Source organism: Gopherus evgoodei, chromosome 8 (genome assembly GCF_007399415.2).
Source record: "Gopherus evgoodei ecotype Sinaloan lineage chromosome 8, rGopEvg1_v1.p, whole genome shotgun sequence".
In the NCBI taxonomy this organism is placed as follows: Eukaryota; Metazoa; Chordata; order Testudines; family Testudinidae; genus Gopherus; species Gopherus evgoodei.
Window position 1 is genome coordinate 52,451,323 of NC_044329.1, and position 24,717 is coordinate 52,476,039.

Below are 24,717 nucleotides of genomic sequence, written 5' to 3' on the forward strand. Positions count from 1 at the left end.
ATATAGGCAAGAATGAATTTAGGAAGCAGGTGGGAGAAAGGGGTGAGAGAGAGGCAGATACAGCTGGTTTAAGGGCCCTGCTCCAAAAAGGTTTACAATGAATTACCCCAAGTGAAGCAGAATCTTTCAACAAGCACCCAGCTGGCACTCAGCAGAGCAGGGCTGGGATGGTGCCAGCCCAACACTGGGCAAGGGCTTCCCTTTTCACAGCTGCTCTAGGACACCAGACTTGCTCTTGCCAGACATAAGTCCTCACAAATGCAGTCACATGCCTGCTTCCATAAATGCCTGTCACAGCCACTGTTCAGAAAGCAGTCAACTGTAGCAGCCTTTTTGGGAGCGGAGGGTCATGAATGCTTTGGACAATGTTAATAGGTCAATTTAGGATACATTTCCTAGAATGTTAAATTCAGAAAGGAAAAGGAAAAGGAAAATGAACCGTGCAGAAGTGCATTTTGGTGTTATGTGAAGAAAAGGAATGGAATGTACAGGGAAACTTTAATAAACTCATCTTCATAGATTAATTTCACTATAAGAATTTTCACTGGAACTGCAAATTGCATCTCACTGACCATTTTGTAACTTCGTTCTGCCACACCAATACGCTTCTCTAGCATGTATATTAGTAGGTTGTTCACATATAACTGGAAAAACTGTCAATTGTCTTCAACTACCTGCGAAGACACCACTATGTTCCATTTGGTGATATTAGAGCACCATTCCTTAAACGCTGCCATCAGGGGCCTTTCTTGCAGACACCACCTCCTAGGCAGTGATTGGGGGGGAAAAACAGCAGAGAGCCCCCCCCCCAAGCCAGAAACACCAAAAGAATAGGCAACCAGTGAGAGTTCCCAACTTTTTGGGGGCAACTTCAGACTCACCACTCCCCCTCAATCACCTTTGGCCCACGCTGCCTCCTCTGGTCACAGACTCCATCCGCAGGCCTTTGGCCCTAGCTTCACCACACCCTGCCCGTTGCCAGAGCCGTCCCATCCATAGGATGGGCTGGGAAAACTGCCCCAGGCGCTGTGCTTCAGGGGGATGCGGTGGGGGGACAGGACAGCCCGGGGGACTAGCAGGGAGCCTGGTGCGGCAGCAGGGGTTGGGCCTGTGCCCCACACTCACAGGTGTTTATTTCTTTTTCTTGCCCGCAGCCCCCCAGGCTCAGGCTTTGCAGCAGCGAGCAACCCAGTCCCAGCCCACTCCACTGGCTCCCAGCGTCTCCTGCCGCTGCAAGGTCCTACCGCCCCCCCAACCACTAGTGCCAGGGCAGGCTGACCCTACCCTTCCGCCTCCGACAGACCCTTCCCTTTTCCAGCAGGACCCTCCACTAGCAGAGGGGGACCCCCTCATCCCTTGCACTGGTGAGTGCCAGCCAGTAGTCTACATCATCCATCATCCTTCACCTGTCGTCCAGCCCTGATGTCTCCTCAGTGCCCGACACCTCTCCTCTCCCAGCACTGGGTGGGGTCCTCCAATGCCACCTCCAGGCCAGGGCCAGCCCGTATCCCCCTACCTCAGGGTCCTCCTTGCCTTTCGGTTCTCCAACCTTGGGGTCACCTTCCGCGTAGTACCAGGACCTGGGGTCCCACAACTCTGCTCTCTCCACCTACCCCCAGGATTGTGGCCATCCATCCATCTGATTTTCTGCCTCCCCTCCCAGCCCCCAGAAAAAACAGTTCTTAGAGTCTGTCCTCCATGATGGAGAGTCCTGGGGTCCCCCACCACCATTGCATATGTAGGCCCTCCAAGAGCAACCCAGTTCCCAAAACATGGATTCTCAGTGTTGCAACTGTGTAATTACATTTAAAAAAAATCCACTGAGGGTAGCAAAATCATATGCACCTGGGAAGAGAATTTGCTGCAAGGAAGTCCAGGAAGGTGGATTTCAGAATGTAAGTGGCATGACACTGATCGCGAACGGTGAGTTGTTTAAATTATACGAACTAGCTGCATGATGGCAGGCCTCCAACAAGACCCAAGGCGCTGGCCATGCCGCATCCCCCCCGAATCACCCCTGACTCCCAGTGGCTCCTTCAGCACCCCCAATTCATCACTCCTGGCCCCTGCTGCCTCTCTACCCAACTCCCCATCCATGGCTTAATTTGTCCCACAGCTTGCCGTGAAAAGATATTTGTATGTTTGTTAATATCACTTTTCCCTGCCTCCCAGCTAGCTAGCAAGTCTGTTTCTGTGAAAAATGATATTAACATACAAATGTCACTTTTCACAACATTAGACTTACTAGCTAGCAAGTCTTTAAAAAAGCAACCAAAAAAAGGAAAAGCAGCAACAACAACAAAAGACAAAAAGCATGCAAAGGACTTTATTTTTGTTTCTATTCTGTTTGAGTCCAGTAAAGAACAAAGAGAACTGTACTTTATTTTTAATATTGAGTTTGAAACAAACCCTACATAAATATACTACAATGATTTGAACACGTATATGTGAATTTTGTTTTTCCTGAAGTTAATTAAGAGTTTCATGAAAAACTGTCAGAGTGGCCACTGGCAAGAGTTGGTGGCCACACTCTGAGGCCACAAAAATTTTTGTTATGAGAACCCCTGTATTAGAGTATGGCTCACTTATACACATATATACATAAATGTCTAAAAACAATTTGGGGATGAGAACATTCTGTAACAGCTTTTCCACTACAAAATATAGTTCCTAGAAAGAAAACAGTAGCAACAAGGATAATGCCACCAGTTGCCCTCATCCTGATTTTAAGAACTTCAGCAGAATTCTTTAACATAAGACGGATTTCCTGCTCATTTTGGTGAGGTCCCAACCACACAGCATTACAGTTGATGTATGGTTGTGACATCTAAAAAAGACCCAATTGGCAAATCAGAACCTGGGTTTGGACAATAGTTCTCTCTACTTAAATTATGAAGATGCATTAAATCAGAGCTTATTGTAAAGCAGATTCCACTTATTTAGGTTTTTATTAAATATGGATGTTTTTGGATAATATCTTACCAAACAATACAAATGTGGTCTTCACTACACCAATGTTCCTCCAAGCCAAGCAATTTAGAATAGCAATTTATTATCTGCGCCACAGTGTAAGAGTGAGTGATGACATAGTTAATGGGCACACGAAGAGTGCATTTGGTCAATGATCACCAAACATCATCTATCAAAACTAATAGCACCCCCATGCTGAAGGGAGTGGATGGGTTAAGGAGCTGCCGATTGACAAATGCATTTGTTTAGGAGGAAGGGGGGAAACAGGAGAAAATCCCTTTATTTCATTTCTTTGCTCTCCCACCCACACTTACAGAGTGCCAGGGAACTTTACTTTAAATTTTAATTTGGTCACAGCTCTGGGTGTACACGCACATATATAAATATAGCATATGAGGGAAAAGGAAAAATCTTGAAGCTGTGAAAAGTGTCTCATTTCATACACAAAGTTGACATGGTAGACATCCCTAAATGTGTTAATGTGGCTCTCTCCTAACTGGAGGCTGGTAGAGAAGCAAGATTAAACAATGACCTTCTACTGAGAAAATTGTCAGGGTTAGATCAAATTTAGAAGTAGCGAGTTCAGTCTGGAAGTACTCTCAGAGGAACAGAAAAAACAAATACACTTTAAAGCTCTCGTTCTACTTCAAGTGCAATAAGAGCACCTAATCCACTGCTAGATTCCCAAACAAATCGGTTGAAACTTTCAGTGACATTATGCTAACATTCCCACAAAAAAAAAAAAAAAAAAAAAAAAAGCTTTGTCCTTATGAAAACTCCATACATTTAGAAAATCATAATGTTTTAAAGCCTGGTAAGAAACAGTTTATGGAACCTACCAGTTCCCCATGGTTCTATAATCCTTCAATCTACCACCAATTTATACTGTCCACCTAGGAAGGTGGAAACAATTGATTTCCTTAGGAGGAGAAAATGGCAAGCCAATGAACATTTAAAATAATTGAGTTTTATATATTAAACTTCAATGCTAGAGGTTCTAGACCAATCAAGGCTGATTCCTCTCAAAAAAGACTGGTTTTAGTGATCTCTGTAAAGAATATCACAGTAGTTAAAGATAGAAAAGACATAGTATAGCCATGATAGGCTCAAACATCATCCCTTGAACACTTCACCAGCATGTTGCTCCCCTTCACCCTAACCTGTGTTTTTAATACCACTAGTCTTTGGATCAGAGAGTGCCTTCTTGTACAACCTAGCAAACACTGGGTTTTGAAAGGAATATAGTCTCATTCTATCAGAATTCTGTATGTTTTCTCGTAGTAATACAATATGTTGCAGTAGAAGAATATTTGTCTGAATAGAATTGGATTGACTGATCTGTTTACTATTATGAAGTGTACTGATTAAGTAGTGTGATGTTGTAGGCGAAGATTTGTATTGTGTAACATCCATAGCTTTCTGTTGTAACATTGTAGCATGTGTTAGTGTTCTCCTGGAAACTGTTCCCATGGATAGACAATGGGATTTTATAATTAAATTTGATATTTTTAGTTTTGCATGTGTTTTTGTTAATTTTAGAAGATAAAAATATAGACTGGGCAGTCAGAATAAGTTCAGTAAGGCGACCGACAGATGAAGATTTATACTATTGTGATGAATTGGTTTGAGCCTTCCAATTGTTTTCCCCCAGACTTAAATGTATGTTTTTTAAAGGGTTAGAATTTTTGTATTAAAATATAATTTTAAGGTGTTAACTGGATTCTATGGAAACACTTTCAACCAAAATTCCAACAGTTTGGGAATTTCCCTGGGCTTTTTAGTGCATGTTAGTAAGTAAGCAAGCACAAACAATTAAATTGAGTTGAGTTGAGGCATTAGGAGTCCAGGAAGGATGTTCTGCTCTGGCAGATCTTACGATGACCACCAAAATGGGACCTCCCTCATGTAGATGTTAACAAGTCCATAGAAAATGCGTGTGTGTGTGTGCGGGGGGGGGGGGGGATATCACACCGAGAACTAGGTATATCTCAGTGGGATGGGGGCATAAGGGACAACGGAGGGGAATTGAGTAGGCAAGGCTCCTAGCCATGGGTGTACAGGGGAGACTTAAAGCTCTTTAAATTATTGTCACTTCCAGTGTATTGTCATCCACAACTATTCCTCCCCACCTGTGGCTCAGCAGGTCACTTTTAATAAAAAATGAATGTTTGGAAAGAATACAGTTACACTACAAATGGCAAAATAAAGAATAATTGAAGGTTTTCCTCAATCTGCTGAAAAGAAAAACCAGAACGATAAAGCACGTGCTGCTTAAGTCAAGACAAAAAAAATGAACTGTATCTAGTTTAATAGGTCTCCTGTAAGAAGGCAAGTCCTTCTGCATAAGCAGGACAATTTCCCAGTTCCTCATTTCTTTCTGGTCTAAGTTCCAGGAACTTCCCCTCTAGAACAGGTTACATTTGGGAGAGAGATAACACAAGCTTCCTCTTAATCTCAGAGACCCTCCTCACCCCTCTACTATTTCTGCCTCTCTCTAATAAACTCCTTGTTAATCCCTTCCTTGAAAAATCATAGCATGAGATAAACACTCCCTATGACAAATTCATTATATATAAGTGCAATTCTTCCGCTAGCATTCACTCCCTAGAATGGCTACTGCCACTTCATACCAATGGAGGGGGAGGTCTTTTCTTCATAGATTTTAAAGTTAGAAGGGACCATTATGATCATTTAGTCTTCAGTTGAGAGGGAATCTTTCAGCGGGTGGCTGGTGAGAGATCATCATTCACACCAACCATAATGAGCCTCTGCAGTAACAATGGTTTCAGCACTTGTAGAAGCAGTGGGTCAGAGCACTGAGTAATCCACATAGTATTTCTGTCATTATGAAGAGATACTGCCATTAATATTTCCTTCATTAAGCCTCTTTTCATAGAGAATCTAAAGAGCCAAACAGCCTCTGACATCCCACTTCCTCAAATGAAATGGGATCTGAACAATGGTTACAGACTCTGGAACAAATATGCTGCCAATTAGATTATACTCCTGTCCTTCCCAACCCCTGAACCACAGTGATGCCCACTGTCAATATCTTTATTCTGAAGCCTCCTCTCTAAACCACACTGCTTTTCCTCTCCTTTCCAGCTACGTATATCCTCCTCAGCCCAGATCAATTCCTTCATCTGGAATCTGGACCATGCTGTTTATAAACACTTTTTACAGAGTAGTTTTTTTTTTAATACAGCTCTCTCAAGAAAAAGCTAATCATTCAATTGTACCACATGCCCATTCTCCACCAGCCATGGCAATAAATCTTTGGGTATTTTTAAATACGTCTGGATGTGAGGATCAGACATTGCAGTCCATGTAATTTTATGTGAACTGAGACCGTGCCTGAACTGCCCACCACAACTCTGAACACAAATAAAGCTCTAATACAACTTTTCCATCTCCCCTTCACCAGCACAGTGCAAAGGATAAAGAAAGCGATGCTCTATTTATTATGTGTAAGGGACACTAATTAAAACATAGCATGCTGGGATTCAAAGCAAAGGCAATGCATACCTGATTTTGGAATTACAGGTCATTTCATTCTCAGGGTAATGAATGTCCACTGCGTCCTGAATGACAGTGCCATACTCGTAGACTTTAATCTTCTTCGTCACCCCGGCAATAGCAAAATAGTCACAGTCCCGGTCGAATTCGATACTGAGGAGCAAAAGCAGAGATCAAGGGCTACATAAAACACATTCACTTATGAACAGGACATTTTACTGCCTGAATGATAATCAGGGTTTGGTACTTGATTACAATTCTCCTAAAAAGTGCAGTGAGAAAAATATTTAATATTCTATCTATGCCAGGATAAGTCAGTTACTTCAAATGGACTAAAACAGCATGGAGTTCCTATTCCTAGGCACAGTTGCATCAAGAGATCATGATATGCAAGCCCCCATCCAATCGATTTACTGAAAGTGGACTTTTGTGGCTGCACAATATTCCTCCTGCAGACGGTACCTTTATTCAGGCATTTGAAATGTTTTTCAGTTCAACTCTGTCTACATTACGATGCAACCAAATGACAAAGCTGAGAGCTCAAACTGGGAACGTAGTAAGAAAAATTTGACCGCATGGTGTATTAATAATATGCCACAGGATATTGCCGATTGATTCTGTTTCACCCATTGTCCCGTTTAGTGTGGTAGTTTTGAGGGCTTTACCATGCGTACTCATTTGCTTTGCATTAACCCTGGGAAATCCAAACTCCCTGAGCAACAAGAAAATTAAAAATATATTATCAAAACTATAAAAAGCCAAATACACAACATGCTTTCTATCTAGGGCTGTTCTCATGAATCAAGGCATTTTCTGTCTTGAACTGCTAGTCATGTTTGTAACAGATGTGAGAGGAGATGGAAGAAAAAACAGTCACTTTTTAATGAGGTAAACCCTTAAGCCAGAAAGCCCTCTGATCAAACATAAAAGAGCTCTGAAGGGAAAAAAAGGGAGAGTGGGTTACGAACAGTGAGTATCATCATCAAGTTAGTATATTGAAAGGCCTTGAAAAGTGTACCAGACACTTAATCAGAGAAACTACAACTACTATCCAGAGGCAACTCCCTTGTGAAAAGCTGAGCACCACTCTCTAAACTACTGCGGGGAGGAGAGAAGCGGAAGAGAGAAGGGGAAGATGCAGGGATTTTTCACAGACTGGTAGGATGGAAATATGGAGCTTCTTAGGCTTATCTGAAAGAAGGAAAATTCCCCCTGCAGATCTAGAGTCTCCCTGCTGCTATGATTGACAGTGGTATCACTCCCCACAGGCTCTCGGCTGATGTCATAGTACTTTTCCACTACTACCCCAGCTGCCTCATTTTTGGCTCTCCTCCCCAGTGAACAGAATTCAGTGCACAACTATGCGGTTGCTCTGAAGCGTTACAATAGCATCACTTACTGTTTCTTGGAACTGTCTGTTTAATACTATGCTCCACTTTCTGAATGGTAGCAAAGTAAAATGACAACATATTCGTCAGTTTTCACTTTAATACAACTATAGTTTCTTGCTGCTCACAGGGGAATCTGACTAGTCTTGTTTTAAAAACTAGTGCTACTTGGTGGAACCTTAAGCAGCACCAGAGGTCCTTGGCACTTTGCATGCAGATTCAGGATGACAGAGTATCAGTTTACACTCAATCTCTGAAACTGTAGAGCCATAAACTTAAAAGGGAACACACTATCAAACTTTACATCTAGTCAGTTGTAGTTTATACTTGCTTCCTACTCTACCAATTTGTGTGGATTTACATTAGTTTCCTACTTTTTAAAGTGGTTTTCTTCCCCATTGCTATTGAAAGACCCTCACAACAAATAGTTCCATGAAAAAATGGAGCCTGATCAGCCAGAGATATCAGGATAAAGTGGCAAGACCCAGCCAGGGCCCCTCCCATAGCCTTTTCCCAGACTTCAGAGGGAACCTTCAGCCTTGGGTGTCCCAGACCCCAAGAGAACACCCTCCCTGAGCTGGGAGGATGGGCAGGGGAAAAAACAACCACACACACACACACACACACAAAACCACTCCTATAGAACAATCTGCTCATAGGAGCAGCACAGGCTGCTTGGCCACAGCTGGAAGCAGCAGAAAGGAGGGGTGTGGCCAATACAAGCATTCCAGCAGGGTGGACCTCCTTGGTGGCACCTGACCCCCAAGGAACCCTCCTCCTCCAGCTATGTGGGCTGGGAAAGCATGACAGCACTTTCAGAGGCAGATTAATGGTCGACAAGCAAGATTAGTGACTAGGGTTTGACATTGTTTTAGGTGAAAACGGGACAGGGCAAGATGATTTCTCAGGACTGGTTCTTTTTGTAGAAGCCAAGCTAGCCAAGTTGCTTTTTGCAGAACACTATGTCAAAGCAGTTCAGCATCACACTGACACGTCAACTCTCTCTGTCCCAAGAACCAGGTTTACAACCAGAAACCTATATAACATTGCAATGGATTTATTTGTACCACAATCTTAATTGAACTGCTGTCTCAGCTACTGTTCACTGCCCTGTGGATTCTAGTACAGCATAACTAAACTGATGGCAGCTATTCATCTACTTGGATTCAATTTAGACCCTCAGCCTTCTGCTGCTGAAGGAGAAATATTACTATGTGAGGTGAAGGGCCAAGTTATTAAAACTGAAAATTCTGTCCTACCTGAGGAGATTTCGTTACTATTAGCTGTACAAACTTTTGACTAGCATTACTCCCATGCTATACATTTTTTCCTTCTTAAAGGCATACCTTGGCTAACAAAATCAGTAGTTCAAGGTCTAAAAATTAGTGTACCATTAAAAACCTTTTTTTAAATAAAGAGCTTGAGCATAAACCAATGAAACGGATTCTCAGACCTCTGACCTTCAAAGATACCGCAGGAGAAAACCAGTGCAGAAGCAAACTACCATCCATACAGATGTTCATCTGCTGGGAGGGAGGGGAAACATTTACACCTCCGCCCACCCTTTATTAAAGCATATAGCAGCATCTTGGCTTGAATTCTCCATTCATAGTATATACACAACAGTAGCTATTTGCAGCTATTACAGTCGTACTGTGAAAAACTGAGTTTGATGGCACAATGAAAAATAAAATGCAGTACAAGCTCGGCATTCTAATCAAATTGATTATTTACCATCAAGCAAAATAACCTTCGAGAGCATTTGCAAAGCTCCACTTCCCCCACCAGTCCTGACTATGACAGACACCACACTGGCACAGTGACAATTATTTCAATGCTTTTTGCTCAGAACAGTCGATAGCATAAACACCAGTACACATCTAACTAAGTTTAATTTATCAGAGGGGCAGCCGTGTTAATCTGGATCTGTAAAGCAGCAAAGAATCCTGTGGCACCTTATAGACTAACAGACGTTTTGGAGCATGAGCTTTCGTGGGTGAATATCCACTTCTTCAGACGCAAATTTCCAGGGGCAGGTGTATATATATGCAAGCAAGCTTTCGTGGGTGAATACCCACTTCGTCAGATGCAAATTTCCAGGGGCAGGTGTATATATATGCAAGCAAGCTAGAGATAACGAGGTTTACCCCGTTATCTCTAGCTTGCTTGCATATATATACACCTGCCCCTGGAAATTTCCACTACATGCATCTGACGAAGTGGGTATTCACCCATGAAAGCTCAGGCTCCAAAACGTCTGTTAGTCTATAAGGTGCCACAAGATTCTTTGCTGCTTTTAAGTTTTTTTTTTAAACCACAAATTAAAAAGTTTGCTTGGGCTGTGTGATATAATACACAAAATAATTTGTGTCTGTCTAGCTTGAAGTCTACCTTTCCACAAGTATTTGAAGTATGTTTTGTTTTAATATAAATTCTCACTCATGCATAGTTTATCTATAGGAAAAATCACAGGAGCTATAACACGTTTCTTGCATACCATTTTTAAGCCAACATAGGATTAACCTTTGAGGGGGTCATGTTTCGATTGCACATATAAAATGTATTTCTACAGTTGAAATAAATCTGATTGAACAATGGAAAGGTGTAATCAAGCAGTCAGTAACAAACTGTACTATGTCAGAAGGACATCAGGCAAGTGATTAAGCAGTAAGATAACAGACCATGTGATACAGCTAATGAATGCTTACCTCAGCTGCTCTGAGAGCCACAAGTCCATCAATCAACACTGCCCTACAGCCTGTTGGGTCTTTTTATAATGATAGAAAAATAGACATTTACCAAAGCCAAATTTTAAGTGACTTTAAGGCTGGTGCAAGGAACTGGATTGACAGCCCTGGAGACTGAAATCCTCTACATATCACCAGACCAGATACAGAAAGGGCAGGGAGACCACAGTCTTGTTCCACATACCCCACTAATATACTTCAACCTTAGCCTGAAAGGACCACCTCTAGAGATGAGCAGGTAGTTTGGGCTTCATACCCATTCATTTCACTGGCCTCCCAACTGAAACTGCCAATTCGTGCAAATTGTGGAGGTGCTGTCACTTGGAATATCTGTTCGTTGGGAATTGGACAGATCAAACTCATTTCTCACAGGTCACTGAACAGACAAGATAGCTAATGCTCATGTTGAATGGACATGTTCAGGATGAAACCGATGCATAGTCGCTAGCTGAAATACAGAAAAGGAAACAATCTCATTTATGAGCAACTATAGCCACAAAAAGCACCAGTAAAGCCCAGTGCCTCAGTAGCATGAGCGAGGGTAGAAGAGAAGAATCTATTGCAGTGGGAAGCCAAAAAGATCCCTCCCAGCCCCAAATCATCCAAGTAAAAACAAAACCCCAGAATGCTTTAAAATGAATCAAACTAAGCTTGGCAGGGAAGAGAACAGGAGCATAGTAGTATGGGTAGCTTTAGATATGCCTGGAAATTTTCCTTCTCCCCGCCACCCCATCATTTTTTCAGACTAACTGGCACTCTTGCTCTCCGTGACAGAATGATATAAACACTACAGCCAAGATTGTCAAAAATTAGTTCCTAAAGTTAATTAGGAAATAAGGAGCCTAACTTCAAAACCTTTTAAAAATAACCCACACAAAACAAAACTTGGCCAAAAGATTTTTCTGAAGATTTAGATACAGAACCTGTTTTGGGTATCGAGGTGTTTTTTTTGATGTTTGAAGGAAAGGATCAAAGTCTAGCAAAGAATTTAATGACAGCAATAAAAAAAGTTAGCTGGCTCTCCTCCTACATGTCAAGGGCAGACTCAATACGTGAATATTAGGTGCTTTCTGAAGTTTTCTAAATTCCTTATTTTCCAAAGGATTATCTCTAATTAAGACATTGGTTAGCAACCTAGCACTATTCTTCCATTCCTAAATCAATATGTTCTCCTTACGTGGAAGTTTCTTTATTGTTTCCAACTAAATTTCAATCTGGGAGATTAGTTAAAAGTCAAATTTAACGTCAAAAGAATAAAATGAGCCTTCAAAAATATTGGTAATGGTGAGAAGTGACTGAAGAACTGCATCAGATGCATTAACTGCTTCCTAAGACCACCAAGTTGATAGCTTCTAGCGCTGTAATTGATAAGGGAAAACATGGTGGAGAATGAAGTGCAAGGGAGCATCTCCTTCATCTAGGCCCTTGTGGTACCATACAAGTATTGTCATGTTCTTCTAAGGAAGCACCATTGTTATTTTTTGTCTGTGCTTTGTTGGTATTATGACTACATCAATCAAAAACAATATAAAAATATCAGATGAGACTTGTGATTCCATAAACCAAGGAAAGCTGGCTTGTGACTTACAAACAGAAGTCGTCCCAAAGATGGAATACTCAGAACCCCCCTAGCAACACAGAAGCCAAATGGTTCCTAAGGCAGAAAAATCAAATCAAATCCCACATAAGACAGTCCCACCCCCATGACAGGTAGAGTCCACAACATTGCAGGGAAAAGGTACCTCTTTTGCAGTGCATGCAAGATACACTGCTGTTCTGCCGACTTCACCCTTTGGCAACCCATACACGGAGCCTGAGTAGTGTGGGAGTCTCTTATAGAGGCTCTCTGCACCACAGCACAAATTCACTCAGTATAAATAGGTAAATCTCTACTCTCTTATATTATTGTTACATAACATTTGTAGTGCCTAGAGGCCAACCAAGTCATGCCCCCACTTATGCTAGGTGCTATACAATTATGACATTCTACAGCTGTTTACTTCTGAAGAAAAAACACACACAAAAAAAAACCTCTGAATTTCTAAAGGTTAAAAAAAAAGTGTTTTCCTTTTTTTAGAAAACGTTTAAAGCTTTCAACATGTATCAACAAGGCATTCAAAAGCAGCACAAGTCCAGTCTTTCCCTTATCCTGCCCACCTAAGGCACTTTTAAAGTTGAAAAAATACCTTTGACTCATTTCTCATCTTCTTTTCATTCCTCCCCCTTCCAACCACTTTCCTTCTTTTCTGGCCAAGAGCATTGTTAGCCCTTACATCCAGATTAAATGCCATTTATGTATGCCTTGAGGGAATCCTAGAACTCACTCCCAATTTAGTTTTTAACACAATGCAAAAAATTGATTGCACTTATTCTCAAGGAAAAGCTTGCTGAACTATAGACAGAATGAGAGAAGGAAAAGAAGAGGGAATTCTCTTATTTTTATACAGCTTGCCTTTCAGTAATTTCAGTAAAATGGTGTCCATTTTGTGTTTTCCTTCATTTATTCCACTTTTAAATTTAAAATTACAGCACAACCACCAACATAAACAGAGGATGATTTCTGTTTACTCTGTAATAGCTACATAGTGGGCTAACTAGTATTTCTTTGTGGTAAGTCCTTGTATGCCTTCAGAGCCACACACATTTCAGACAACCATGGAGAAAAATTTTGGTGAACGGACCTACAGTAAGTAGTATTAGGTCATCACTCTACTGTTAAGAAATTCTAGCTAATTTTTTTCTTCTTTACACTTACTTGCATAGTGTAGTACAGGATTACAAAACACAAATCAAGTAAGTAGGAGTAAGATATGATGCCAATAACAATTTGGAATCATAACCAACAGTGCAATTCTGCTCTCCCAGTGTTCCCTCTGAACTCAGTGAAATGTTCAAGTGTCCAAGAAATGCAGATATGGACCTTGAATGAGTTCAAATGAAGTAGCATCCCCAACAACCACGAAACCTTCCACCCACTATATATGACATACTACAAGGTCCTCCCCACAATTCTGCCATATGGCCCCACTTGCAAGTTGAATCATAGAACTGGAAGGGACCCTATTATGACTTAAAGTGTATACTGACATACAGAGTTGCAAGTTTTAAAACAAAGCCATATTCATGAATGCAAAGCCACAATTTAAAGGATTATTGTTTGCATTCCAAAGTCTATCTACATTTGTCGTACAAAAAATAAAAGTTACTGAGACAAAGCATATAAAAATGTCATTCTAAAAGGATTGTTTTTGCTAAAATTATGATTAGCAGAAAACAAGGTACTACATTTTTATAGAAACAACTTCTCAAACTTAACTGCTAGTATGATACCCATAATTCACACAAAATTAAACTTTAGCTCAAACCAAAGAAGTGTTAGTCAGACAACTTAGACTATAATTCAGAGTTTGCTACTAGATATCTCTAAACCATTCATTTGTATAGGCTGCTCACTTATAGCTCTGGTGTAAGTAACCACTTAGCTAAAAGTTAAGGAACTATAATATATGAACTGTGTCAACTGCACAGTAAACCATACTTCTTAATAAATAGACTATAACCCATCACTCTATAAGCAGCTCACCACAAGCCCCAAATTTGGCAAGAGATGGCTGCATTATATTCCTTTATTCCAAAATGTCAGTTTCACAAGCATTCTGGGAATTGTGGTTCAAATGACCTATTAAAAAGAATCATTCAAGACTAAGTAAACAAGACAGTTTTTTTTCTTGCCTATAAATGTATCTTCTCAATGATGGAAGCCATTGCCCTTCAAAGTGGAGATTAATCCTGATCAGATACATACAATGGTCTTGGATAGAGTTGTGCTGGAAAAATTTGGACACGTTTCCCCCTTGTATAATTGGATGAATTGCACCACAATTCCAGGAGAAGCTTTCAAGAATTCAACACCAAAAAGAGTACTAATCAGACAGAGTTTAGAAGACTAGAAATTAACAGGCAAACAAACAACATATAAAAGAGGGAGGGGACCTTCACTTAGTAGACTGTCATGCATTTAGTCTCTAAGAATCCATTAATTTGGAGATAGATTTTACTAGGAATTAGCATTAACTGCCCAATTTGCCCTCTGTTCAGGTCATAGGAGTCACAGAACCTCTAAAACAGTGGTAGGCAACCTGCGGCTTCCTGTAGCTCCCATTGGCCAATAACAATGAAACACGGCCACTGGGAGCTGCAGGGGGCCGTGCCAGCAGACGTTCAATGTCTGCAAAACGTCTGGTAGCCCGCGATCACCTTACCCTGATGGGTTGCATGCAGCCCGCAGGCTGCAAGTTGCACACCACTGTTCTAAAATGACACTCTAGATAGAACAAAACAATGATTATGGAAATCTATAGAATGACTAACAAAAATTTCCTTCATGAAACAGGGCATATTCCACAAAATCAATATACCTCCTCTGTCATGTGGGATTAGCTCCTTCTATCTATCCTCTCAATCTGTAAAGCCACAACCTTGTTGTCTGTATACTCACCCACCTGTCACCAGAAAACAGATGTTTCTTCCTCCACCTTTGGTCAGTAGATTCTGTAAAATACTCTTAACTTCTCTCCTATACCTTCCTCCCCTTCTCATTTGCCAATTCCTAGTAATCTCTACCTCCAAATTGTAGTCTCATGGACACTCCTGCACATGAAGAGAACAGATGCTTAGGTCTATTTAACAGACCTCCAGTAGAAAATTGAGAGTCTTTCACAGGCACTTTCTTGCCATTGCTTCCATGAGAAGGACCATACAAAGACATCCCATATCATGTAGCAATCCTTAGAAGTAAGCTTCTTCCTCTACTTAAGTAGACTGCTAGCTGGTAAGACTACCCAAAGTTTAACAGGTTTAACTTTCAAAGTTCCATGCCGCTAGCTTGAATGTCTGGATTCTGGCAGCATCCACGTAGTTGACATTTCAAGGTGGTAATAGGCAACTAGTAGGAAGCTCTGAGGATATTAGCACTGTCCCCCCATATTTATCCAGCCACTTAAGCCAGCAGAAGGAAAGGTTGGAAAATATCTATCAGGCAGCTGGACCACTTGAATGAGTGCTTCTGTCCTCAACGCCATTTTGTCCTAAGAGCTTGATGGAAAACAATTTAGTTTCCTGATGCTTGAAGCAAAATCAACCTGTGGAGTCCCTGTTCCCTTAATATCAGGTCTCCAATTCTCTGATTTAGTTTCCACTCCCCTACAGAGGGTTTGGCAGATCAGCAAGTCGACTCAGTGATTTTGTCCTAGATGTAATTCAATTACTCAGTTTCTTCTGTTCTGACCATGGGACGATTCTAAGAGATTCCACATTGAGTGACTCCAGAGGCCCTCCTGATGCATATGCTTTAAAAATACATGATTGTTACTCTGCAGAAAAGCAGATCTGAATGTCAGGTGAGTGACAAGACTGCATATTATGCTGCTCATGCAGCTCAAGTGTAACCAATTTCCTTCTCTGATGAAGACTGTTTGGCCTGTGAAGTAAGTGCTCCCACAAAAGGCTCCTATCCAAAACAAAGGGTATGGCTACATTTGGAGTTTCAAAGCACTGCCGCGGCAGCGCTTTGAAGTATGAGTGTAGTCAGAGCGGCAGCGCTGGGAGAGAGCTCTCCCAGCGCTGCATGTAAAACACATCCCTTACGGGTGTAGCGTGCAGCGCTGGGAGCCGCGCTCCCAACGCTGCTGCCCTGATTACACTGACGCTTTACAGCGCTGTATCTTGCAGCGCTCAGGGGGGTGTTTTTTCACACCCCAGTTGCAGCGCTGAAAAGTGTGAGTGTAGCCATAGTCAACCCTCAATGGAGAAAGATCTGTTAGCAGTTTCTCTGTGGCAAGGGCCAGGATCTTTGCTGTTAAAACACCATTTTGAAGATTTCAAGGGAGAAGGGAATAATTCACTTTTCCTGGCAATCCCAAGTAGAAAGGAGCAATAGCTGGAGAAGTCTCATGCAATGAAGACCCACTGCATTGTGTCTGTGCAAGAGATAAATTGTATGAGCTGTAGAATCTCCCAGGCTGATGCAGCAGGATTCTCGGATCTGGTACCTGGATCCTGACTACCTAGTCCTAAGAGAGGACCCTGTTGAGGTGGCTATATCTTGGGTAGACAACAGTAAGCTCTACTCAGAGGGCATAAGGTAAATTGATTTTGTCAGAATACACCAGAGAGAAAGCAAAATCTTTCAGTAGGCTTCTCTTCACTAGTTTGTTAGCATTGGTTTACCATGGCTGGACTCGGATAGTTCTGAGACAGGAAAATGATGCTATAGGATGCAGTCTCCAGCAGACGGAGAAGCAGCAGCCATTAGAGTCAAAGGGCAAGACACTTGGCCTCATACTCACTACTAGAGTAAAGCAGTACTCTGCTGGGGGGTTGGGAGGGAAGTGCCAACCTGCCATTTCTTCCACGAGTCTGGTAATGAGCAGGATATCGCCAACAGTACAGCCTCTGCTGGGGTTGTGACCATGGGATATCTTCATGTGAAGGTTCCCCTTGAACTGGCCCTGGGCTCTGTTAAGTTACTTGGGTTTGGATGCCCCACTGGGATCCACAGAATTGGTTCCTGTCTCAGTGAGGCTCTGATGCCACAATCCCCATGCTCCAAATTCCACTGTTTATCTGACTTTTTGGCTCCACAATCAGATTGGAGGGAAAAAACTCACCCAAATAACCCCCACATGGGGCACCAAAATAAGGCACTATTCTGTAGCCCAGTGGTTCTCAAACTTTTGTACTGGTGACCCCTTTCACACAGCAAGCCTCTGAGTGCGAACCCCCTTAAAAGTGTTTTTAATTTATAAATACATTTAACGCCATTATAAATGCAGGAGGCAAAGTGGGATTTGGGGTGGAGGCGGACATCTTGCGACCCCCCATATTAAATCCTCATGACCCCTTGAGGGGTCCTGGCCTCAGTTTGAGAACCCTTGCTATAGCCTGTTCAGATCTTCATATTATGATTACACTTCTCCTTCCTTACAGGCTATGAAATAGTCAACACAGACATGAAAATTATCACCAAATAGTCATTTAAGATAACACTCCATAGAGATAAAAGGCAATTCCTAATTCAAAACTCTTGTTTCAGGTTCTCTGCAGACTCAGGTAGACATCACTGGACTGGTACATGCTGATGACATTTTCAAGATCATCTTCACAAGCGGAATAATAAGAGACCTACGTTTCTCCCGTTTAGGAGAAGACGACGACAACTTTAAAAAAGTACCAGGTTGTCAACCTAGTGTGATCTGGCCTAATTCTAGTCCAACTTGCATAAGAGAAAATCCTTTTATTTTTCAGCACAATGCAATACTATCATTTCTACTAAAAGTTCCTCTAGCAATGCTTACAATCCATAACGTACATTTAAAAAAAAAAACCATCATCAAATGGGATTCAGCAGATTTCATGGGTTCTGGAGGTCAAATCCAATAATGATACTTTTGTTGTTTATATCACCACCAGAATAAAGGGAAATTATTCCTTTGTAATTTAGTACAGCACAACTCATTTCTTAAGTAGCTATGATGGCTGCAGCAGTTAAGTTTTCTGAAGCAGGAACATTTTTCTAGTCTAAGAGGAAAAAACTGGACCCAACTTTTAGAAAATGGACAACCCACTGGAGAAAAATCCAGACACTGCAGAAAGTCATAATGGATCTTTTTGGGTCTCTAGACTATGGTTGGAGAACCTCTAGTCTACTACATAAGCTTTGCTTGTATATGCATTCTGTAGAACCTTGCTTAATTAGTACTAATGATGAGAAAACCTATGGGGAACTACGAAATTCTGCAAGCAATTGAACACAAAATGTATTGATAAAAAGCCAGTTTACTGCTAGAAGATACTATTTTGCATGTTGAAGATCAGATGATGACAGATTCAAGGCTTGTATGCCAGATATACAAAAGTACACTGATCCACAGTTAATGAGGTTTTCCTACAGGGTTTATTTCCCCCCACACCCCCTTAAATAAGTTGAGAAAATTTAAATAAAGTAAAGAGTTAAACAAAGAAGATTTTTTAGAAAAAGGTCTGAAGTTAATGCCAAATAATCATCTGGTCCACTGTAATATTTTGGATACCCTACCATCATTTTTTAAAAAGTCCCTTTCATGTCTCTCAATAACAAGTCTGCAGGAGATACAGGGTTACCAATAGCTATGGAGGCACTACAGGTTTGGCCTGAAAGTACATTGTAAACAGGTGGCAATTCAATCTCCAAGAGTGATTAATTCCCCCTTATGAATCAAGTTTGGGAAACACGTTCTGGAGCAGGAGTCCCACAGCCCCATCCCCCACAACTCAGAGTGAATGTGTTCTGGGGTGACAGTTTGAGGGGACGGAGTGCTCCCCCAAAGAAAGAGTGGTTCCAGAAGCCCAGCAGAGACTGAGAATCAGAGAATTACTGTGGTAATAGATTATTTCAATTTATAATTTTTAATCCAGCATTTGAAAAGTTTCATACCAAGCATGTTAACCACCACATCTTTTGTTGTGCCAACAAGGTTTTCATCACAGCTGGCAGGCTTTGCTCAGAAGAAACCTAGGACTGGAATAACAGAGGGAGCCAAAGACTGAGGTACATTAAATAAGCTCTGTGTGAGAAGCCTCTACAATGCCAGATTTGTAACTAGTACTATCAATCTAACTTTCATAAGTATTAAAATTCAGAGAAGCACATACACTACAGTTGTGCAGTCTAGAAAAGCCAAGGGATTTAACTGGAAAGAGTTGCTGCTTCTGGTCCTGCTAGTCAGCATTGATTGAATAATGTTGAAATGCCATTTGAAGCACTTCAGTCTGACTGCCATCTTAGATTTTTGACAGCATTTTGAATGTTTTTGACACAGCATTTTACATGCCACACACACCTTAACGTGTTTTAGAAAAATGATGAAGCCATTAACTGATACCCTTTGCTTTATCTATCAATTTCACATAGAATCATAGACTTTAAGGTCAGAAGGGACCATTAAGATCATCTAGTCTGACCTCCTGCACAACGCAGGCTACAGAATCTCACCCACCCACTCCTATATCAAACCTGTGTGTGAGCCACTGAAGTCCTCAAATCATGGTTTAAAGACTTCAAGGTGCGGAGAATCTTCCAGCAAATGACCCATGCTCCACGCTGCAGAAGGCGAAAACCCCCCAAGGCCTCTGCCAATCTGCCCTGGAGGAAAATTCCTTCCTGACTCCAAATATGGCGATCACTTAAACCCTGAGCATGTGGGCAAGATTCAGCCAGACACACACCCAGGAAAGAATTCTCTGTAGTAACTCAGATCCCACCCCATCTAACATCCCATCACAAGCCATTGGGCATATTTACTGCTAGTAGTCAAAGACCAATCTCATTATACCATCCCCTCCATAAGCTTATCAAGCTTAGTCTTGAAGCCAGATATATGTCTTTTGCCCCCACTACTCCCGTTGGAAGGCTATTCCAGAACTTCACTCCTCTGATGGTTGGAAACCTTAGTCTAACTTCAAGTCTTAACTTCCTGATGGCCAGTTTATATCCATTTAGTAGCCTCTCTCTGTACCTGTTCCAGTTTGAATTCATCCTTCTTAAACATGGGAGACCAGAACTGCACACAGTATATTCCAGATGAGGTCTCACCAGTGCCCTGTATAACGGTACTAAATCCTCCTTATCTCTACTGGAAATACCTCGCCTGATGCATCCCAAGACCGCATTAGCCTTTTTTACGGCCATATCACATTGGTGGCTCATAATCATCCTGTGATCAACCAATACTCCGAGGTCTTTCTCCTCCTCTGTTGTTACTTCCAGCTGATGCATCCCCAGTTTATAACCAAAATTCTTGTTATTAATCCCTAAATGCATGACCTTGCACTCTTCATTATTAAATTTCATCCTATTACTATTACTCCAGCTTACGAGGTCATCCAGATGTTCCTGTATGATATCCCGGTCCTTCTCTGTATTGGCAATACCTCCCAGCTTTGTGTTATCTGCAAACTTTATTAGCACATTCCCACTTTTTGTTCCAAGGTCAGTAATAAAAAGATTAAATAAGATTGGTCCCAGAACTGATCCCTGAGGAACTCCACTAGTAACCTCCCTCCAGCCTGACAGTTCACCTTTCAGTACGACTCGTTGTAGTCTCCCCTTTAACCAGTTCCTTACTCACCTTTCAATTTTCATATTGATCCCCATCTTTTCCAATTTAGCTAATAAATTCCCCATGTGGAACCATATTGAATGCCTTACTGAAATCGAGGTAAATTAGATCCGCTGCATTTCCTTTATCTAAACAATCTGTTACCTTCTCAAAGAAGGAGATCAGGTTAGTTTGGCACAATTTACCTTTTGTAAAACTGTGTTGTAATTTGTCCCAATTACTGTTGACCTCAATGTCCTTAACTACTTTCTCCTTCAAAATTTTTTCCAAGACCTTGCATACTACAGATGTCAAATTAACAGGCTTGTAGTTGCCTGGATCACTTTTTTCTCTTTCTTAAAGACAGGAACTATGTTAGCAATTCTCCAATCATATGGTACAAACCCTGAGTTTACAGATTCATTAAAAATTCTTGCTAATGGGCTTGCAATTTCATGTGCCAGTTCCTTTAATATTCTTGGATGAAGATTATCAGGCCCCCCAATTTAGTCCTATTAAGCTGTTCGAGTCTGGCTTCTACCTCAGATGTGGTAATATCTACCTCCATATCCTCATTCCCATTTGTCATCCTACCATTATCCCTGAGACCCTCATTAGCCTCATTAAAGACTGAGGCAAAGTATTTGTTTAGATATTGGGCCATGCCTACATTATCCTTAACCTCCACTCCATCCTCAGTGTTTAGCGGTCCCACTTCTTTCTTTGTTTTCTTCTTATTTATATGGCTATAGAACCTTTTACTATTGGTTTTAATTCTCTTTGCAAGGTCCAACTCTACATGGCTTTTGGCCTGTTTCACTTTATCCCTACATGTTCTGACCTCTATAAGGAAGCTTTCCTTGCTGATCACTCCCTTCTGTTTTTTCTTAATCACCTATCTGAGATGCTTGCTCATCCGGCTTGGTCTACAACTCCTGCCTAAGAATTTTTTCCTCTTAATCTCCAAACTGGACCCATCCTGGAATTTGGCTTTATTAATGAAGAAAACAAAATAATAGAATGATCAGCTTAAACCTTCTCAGAACTTAGGAGAAAACTGCTCTGTACACACCATGAAACCTCTACGCAAAATAAAAAAATCAGACATCAAGAATTATAACATTCAAAAACCAGTCGGAGAACACTTCAACCTTCCTGGTCACTCAATTATAGACCTCAAAGTCACAATACTCCAAACAAAAAAACTTCAAAAACAGGCTCCAACTAGAAACTGCAGAATTGGAATTAATTTGCAAACTGGACACCATTAAATTAGGCTTGAATAAAGACTGGGAGTGAATGGATCATTACACAAAGTAAAACCTATTTCTCCATGCTAATTTTTCTCCCTACTGTTACTCACACCCGCTTGTAAACTGTTGGAAATGGGCCATCCTGATTATCACTGCAAAAGCTTTTTTATATATCTTTCTACTGTATTTTCCACTGTAGGCATCTGAAGAAGTGGGTTTTAGCCCGTGAAAGCTTATGCTCAAATAAATTTGTTAGTCTCTAAAGTGCCACAAGCACTCCTTGTTGTTTTTGCTGATGTAGAGAGCTACCCCACTTCCTTAATATCCCGATTTAACTCTACAAATTAGAAAACTCATCTAATTATCTGCAAATGGAGACAGCTTTGACGTATTAAGAGCTTAATAGGAAATGGATACCAGAATTACTAGATATTCTAGAATTATTAGGAAAATATAAGGTCCTGCCTGTGGCTCTGTAGCTTTCATTTACTAACTCCTCAATTTCATACTATGCAAATTTTGTCCCTAATAATTAAAGCGCTCTTAAGTGTAGATACAAGGACAATTTTCTGACCCATCATGGGACACTATATGGAGTGTCAATAAAAATTATAAGATTCAGTTGTTTTTTTTTCTAATCAAGATTTGAGATACCAGCCAAAATGTTCTTTGCAGGTCTCATAATCATCGTTTGTTGGTGCTCCAGAACTAATCCCTGGGAGTCAAGACTGCCCTAAATTCAGAGTTCTGGAATGACAAACGTACTGTCCTTTCCTGGGTACAAATCATCCTTAGCCTCTGGCCATAGGATCTAGTCCAAAATGATATTTTAGGAGACTTATCAGCTCTGTCCTCAAGAGGGAATACAAGAAATAGAAAAGCTGAGTAAATATAGTTAGTTTTGATTAAACCAAAACCTGCTTCTATCTTATACAGGCATCAGCAAATTAGCCTATGGGAAATAAGGTAGAGTAATATAAAAGGAACATTGTAAACATAGTACCTGAACTTATACTTGTTGCCAAATCTCCATCACCATTTTTGCAGTTTTAGTCACCTTTACCAATTTCAAGTGCTTTTCTTTTCCTCTTGCTGTATGAATGACCCACAGAAAACAGGAGAAACTGATCTAAGCTATATAATTGCTACTTTAATAAAAATGAATTGTATAGTAATTGCTTTACCATACAAAAAAAGAAAAGGTTGCACCCCTCATTTCTCATCTTCCAGGGAACAGTCATCCACTGCACCCAGACATACCAATCGCATGAAGGGCAAACTCATTCATATGTTTCTTTCCCTTATTTTTACTACCCCAAAGGCAGAAGTGTTACTAGATGACCACTTTTGGGGAATAAGCCACTCCCCCACAGCCACGCTACTGACTAGGTCACACAAACCTTTGGTGCATCAGCTCAGCACAGACCAACCATCCCAATGTGCTAAATAAAGGCTGCAGTGATGCAGGACACAGTCCTGCAGAGTGCCTCACTAAGGTACCCAAAATTTACATGGAAAGGCAATTTTAGCCCATAATAAGGAGATGAGGAATGGAAATGATTCAGTAAATAGACAGAAACATTACTCTTAATAGATCTGTTATTTTAGTCCTCTTTAAGAGCGTTTCAATATATTATACTCAAGAGGTCAAAACTGGGCCAGATTTTACAAGGCCAGAAATATGATCATGAAATAGCAGAATAACTATTATTTGAATGCTAATATTTCCCAAACCCATCCATTACTTTGACATAACCATAAAAAATAAAATCAGAGCTAACTTCAATACTGCTGTTATTGTAGCAAAAAGCGAGTTCCAAAAGGCTTTTAAAAAGCTGTCTCTAGACTAACTGGACAAGACAAATTAGGTTTCACGGATCAGGCACAACTAATTAGGAATCTTTTAGTTTTATTAGCCAGTCATTGACATTGGGAATTATAACCTTGATTACCCAATGGTCTCAAAAGGCTACTCAAAACTTTTGAAACAATCAGGGACCCAACCCAGCAGACTGAGGTCTGTGCAGATTACAGAACTCCTGACACATTCCCCAAAGGCTTGTGGCTCTGGAGGACAAGTGCTGGTCAATCATGAGGATCATACTCAGCTTTTGTTCAGGTAACTGAAGTCTGGACTGGAGTCTGCTTCTTGGATTTTTCTGTGCACAATCTCTTTACATTATGAAAGGCTCGGCCATATTATTCTTTCAAGGGCTCTGACAGTGCTAAATCAATTTTCTATATGTATCAAAGTAATGCTAACACAGCAGCTTATATTCTCGCCTTCAAAAGAATACTTTCTACTATTTACTTCCACAGTAGGTGAAGAGAAAAGTTAAGCCCCAATGAGTTGACCTGCCACAGATGGGTGCCATAATACCTTACAAATTGAACTCAGACAAATCTTAAAAAAAAACAACACATTTTATTGTATTTGGGAAGACTACAGATACCTAAGTACTAAAGGGCTACTCACGTACACACACACAAAAAAACCCCCATAAAGACTTATAAATATAACAGTATGTGCACACGTACGCTCGTGTTGAAAATCTTTCAAAACCAACATTGGATGACCAGCCACTGCAAAGCCCTGAACACATTTCTACTGTATACTCTTCTCTAACTGTATTTCTCTATTTCTTTGAAATAAAGGAAAACTACAATTCTCACTTGTGAGGGACTCACTGCTTCAAAGAGAAGTAAC

At 40.9% G+C, this 24,717-nt stretch overlaps 1 protein-coding gene across 2 annotated transcripts in view; it reads right to left on the reverse strand.

Moving 5' to 3' along the window:
* The window catches only part of COP1 (COP1 E3 ubiquitin ligase), a 218,303-nt gene that overhangs the window by 118,188 nt on the left and 75,398 nt on the right, over positions 1–24,717 (reverse strand). For both annotated transcript variants that reach the window (XM_030571631.1, XM_030571630.1), the window contains exon 12: positions 6,496–6,639. In XM_030571631.1, the coding sequence (XP_030427491.1) occupies positions 6,496–6,639 (144 nt within the window). The remainder of the gene's footprint in view (positions 1–6,495; positions 6,640–24,717) is intronic.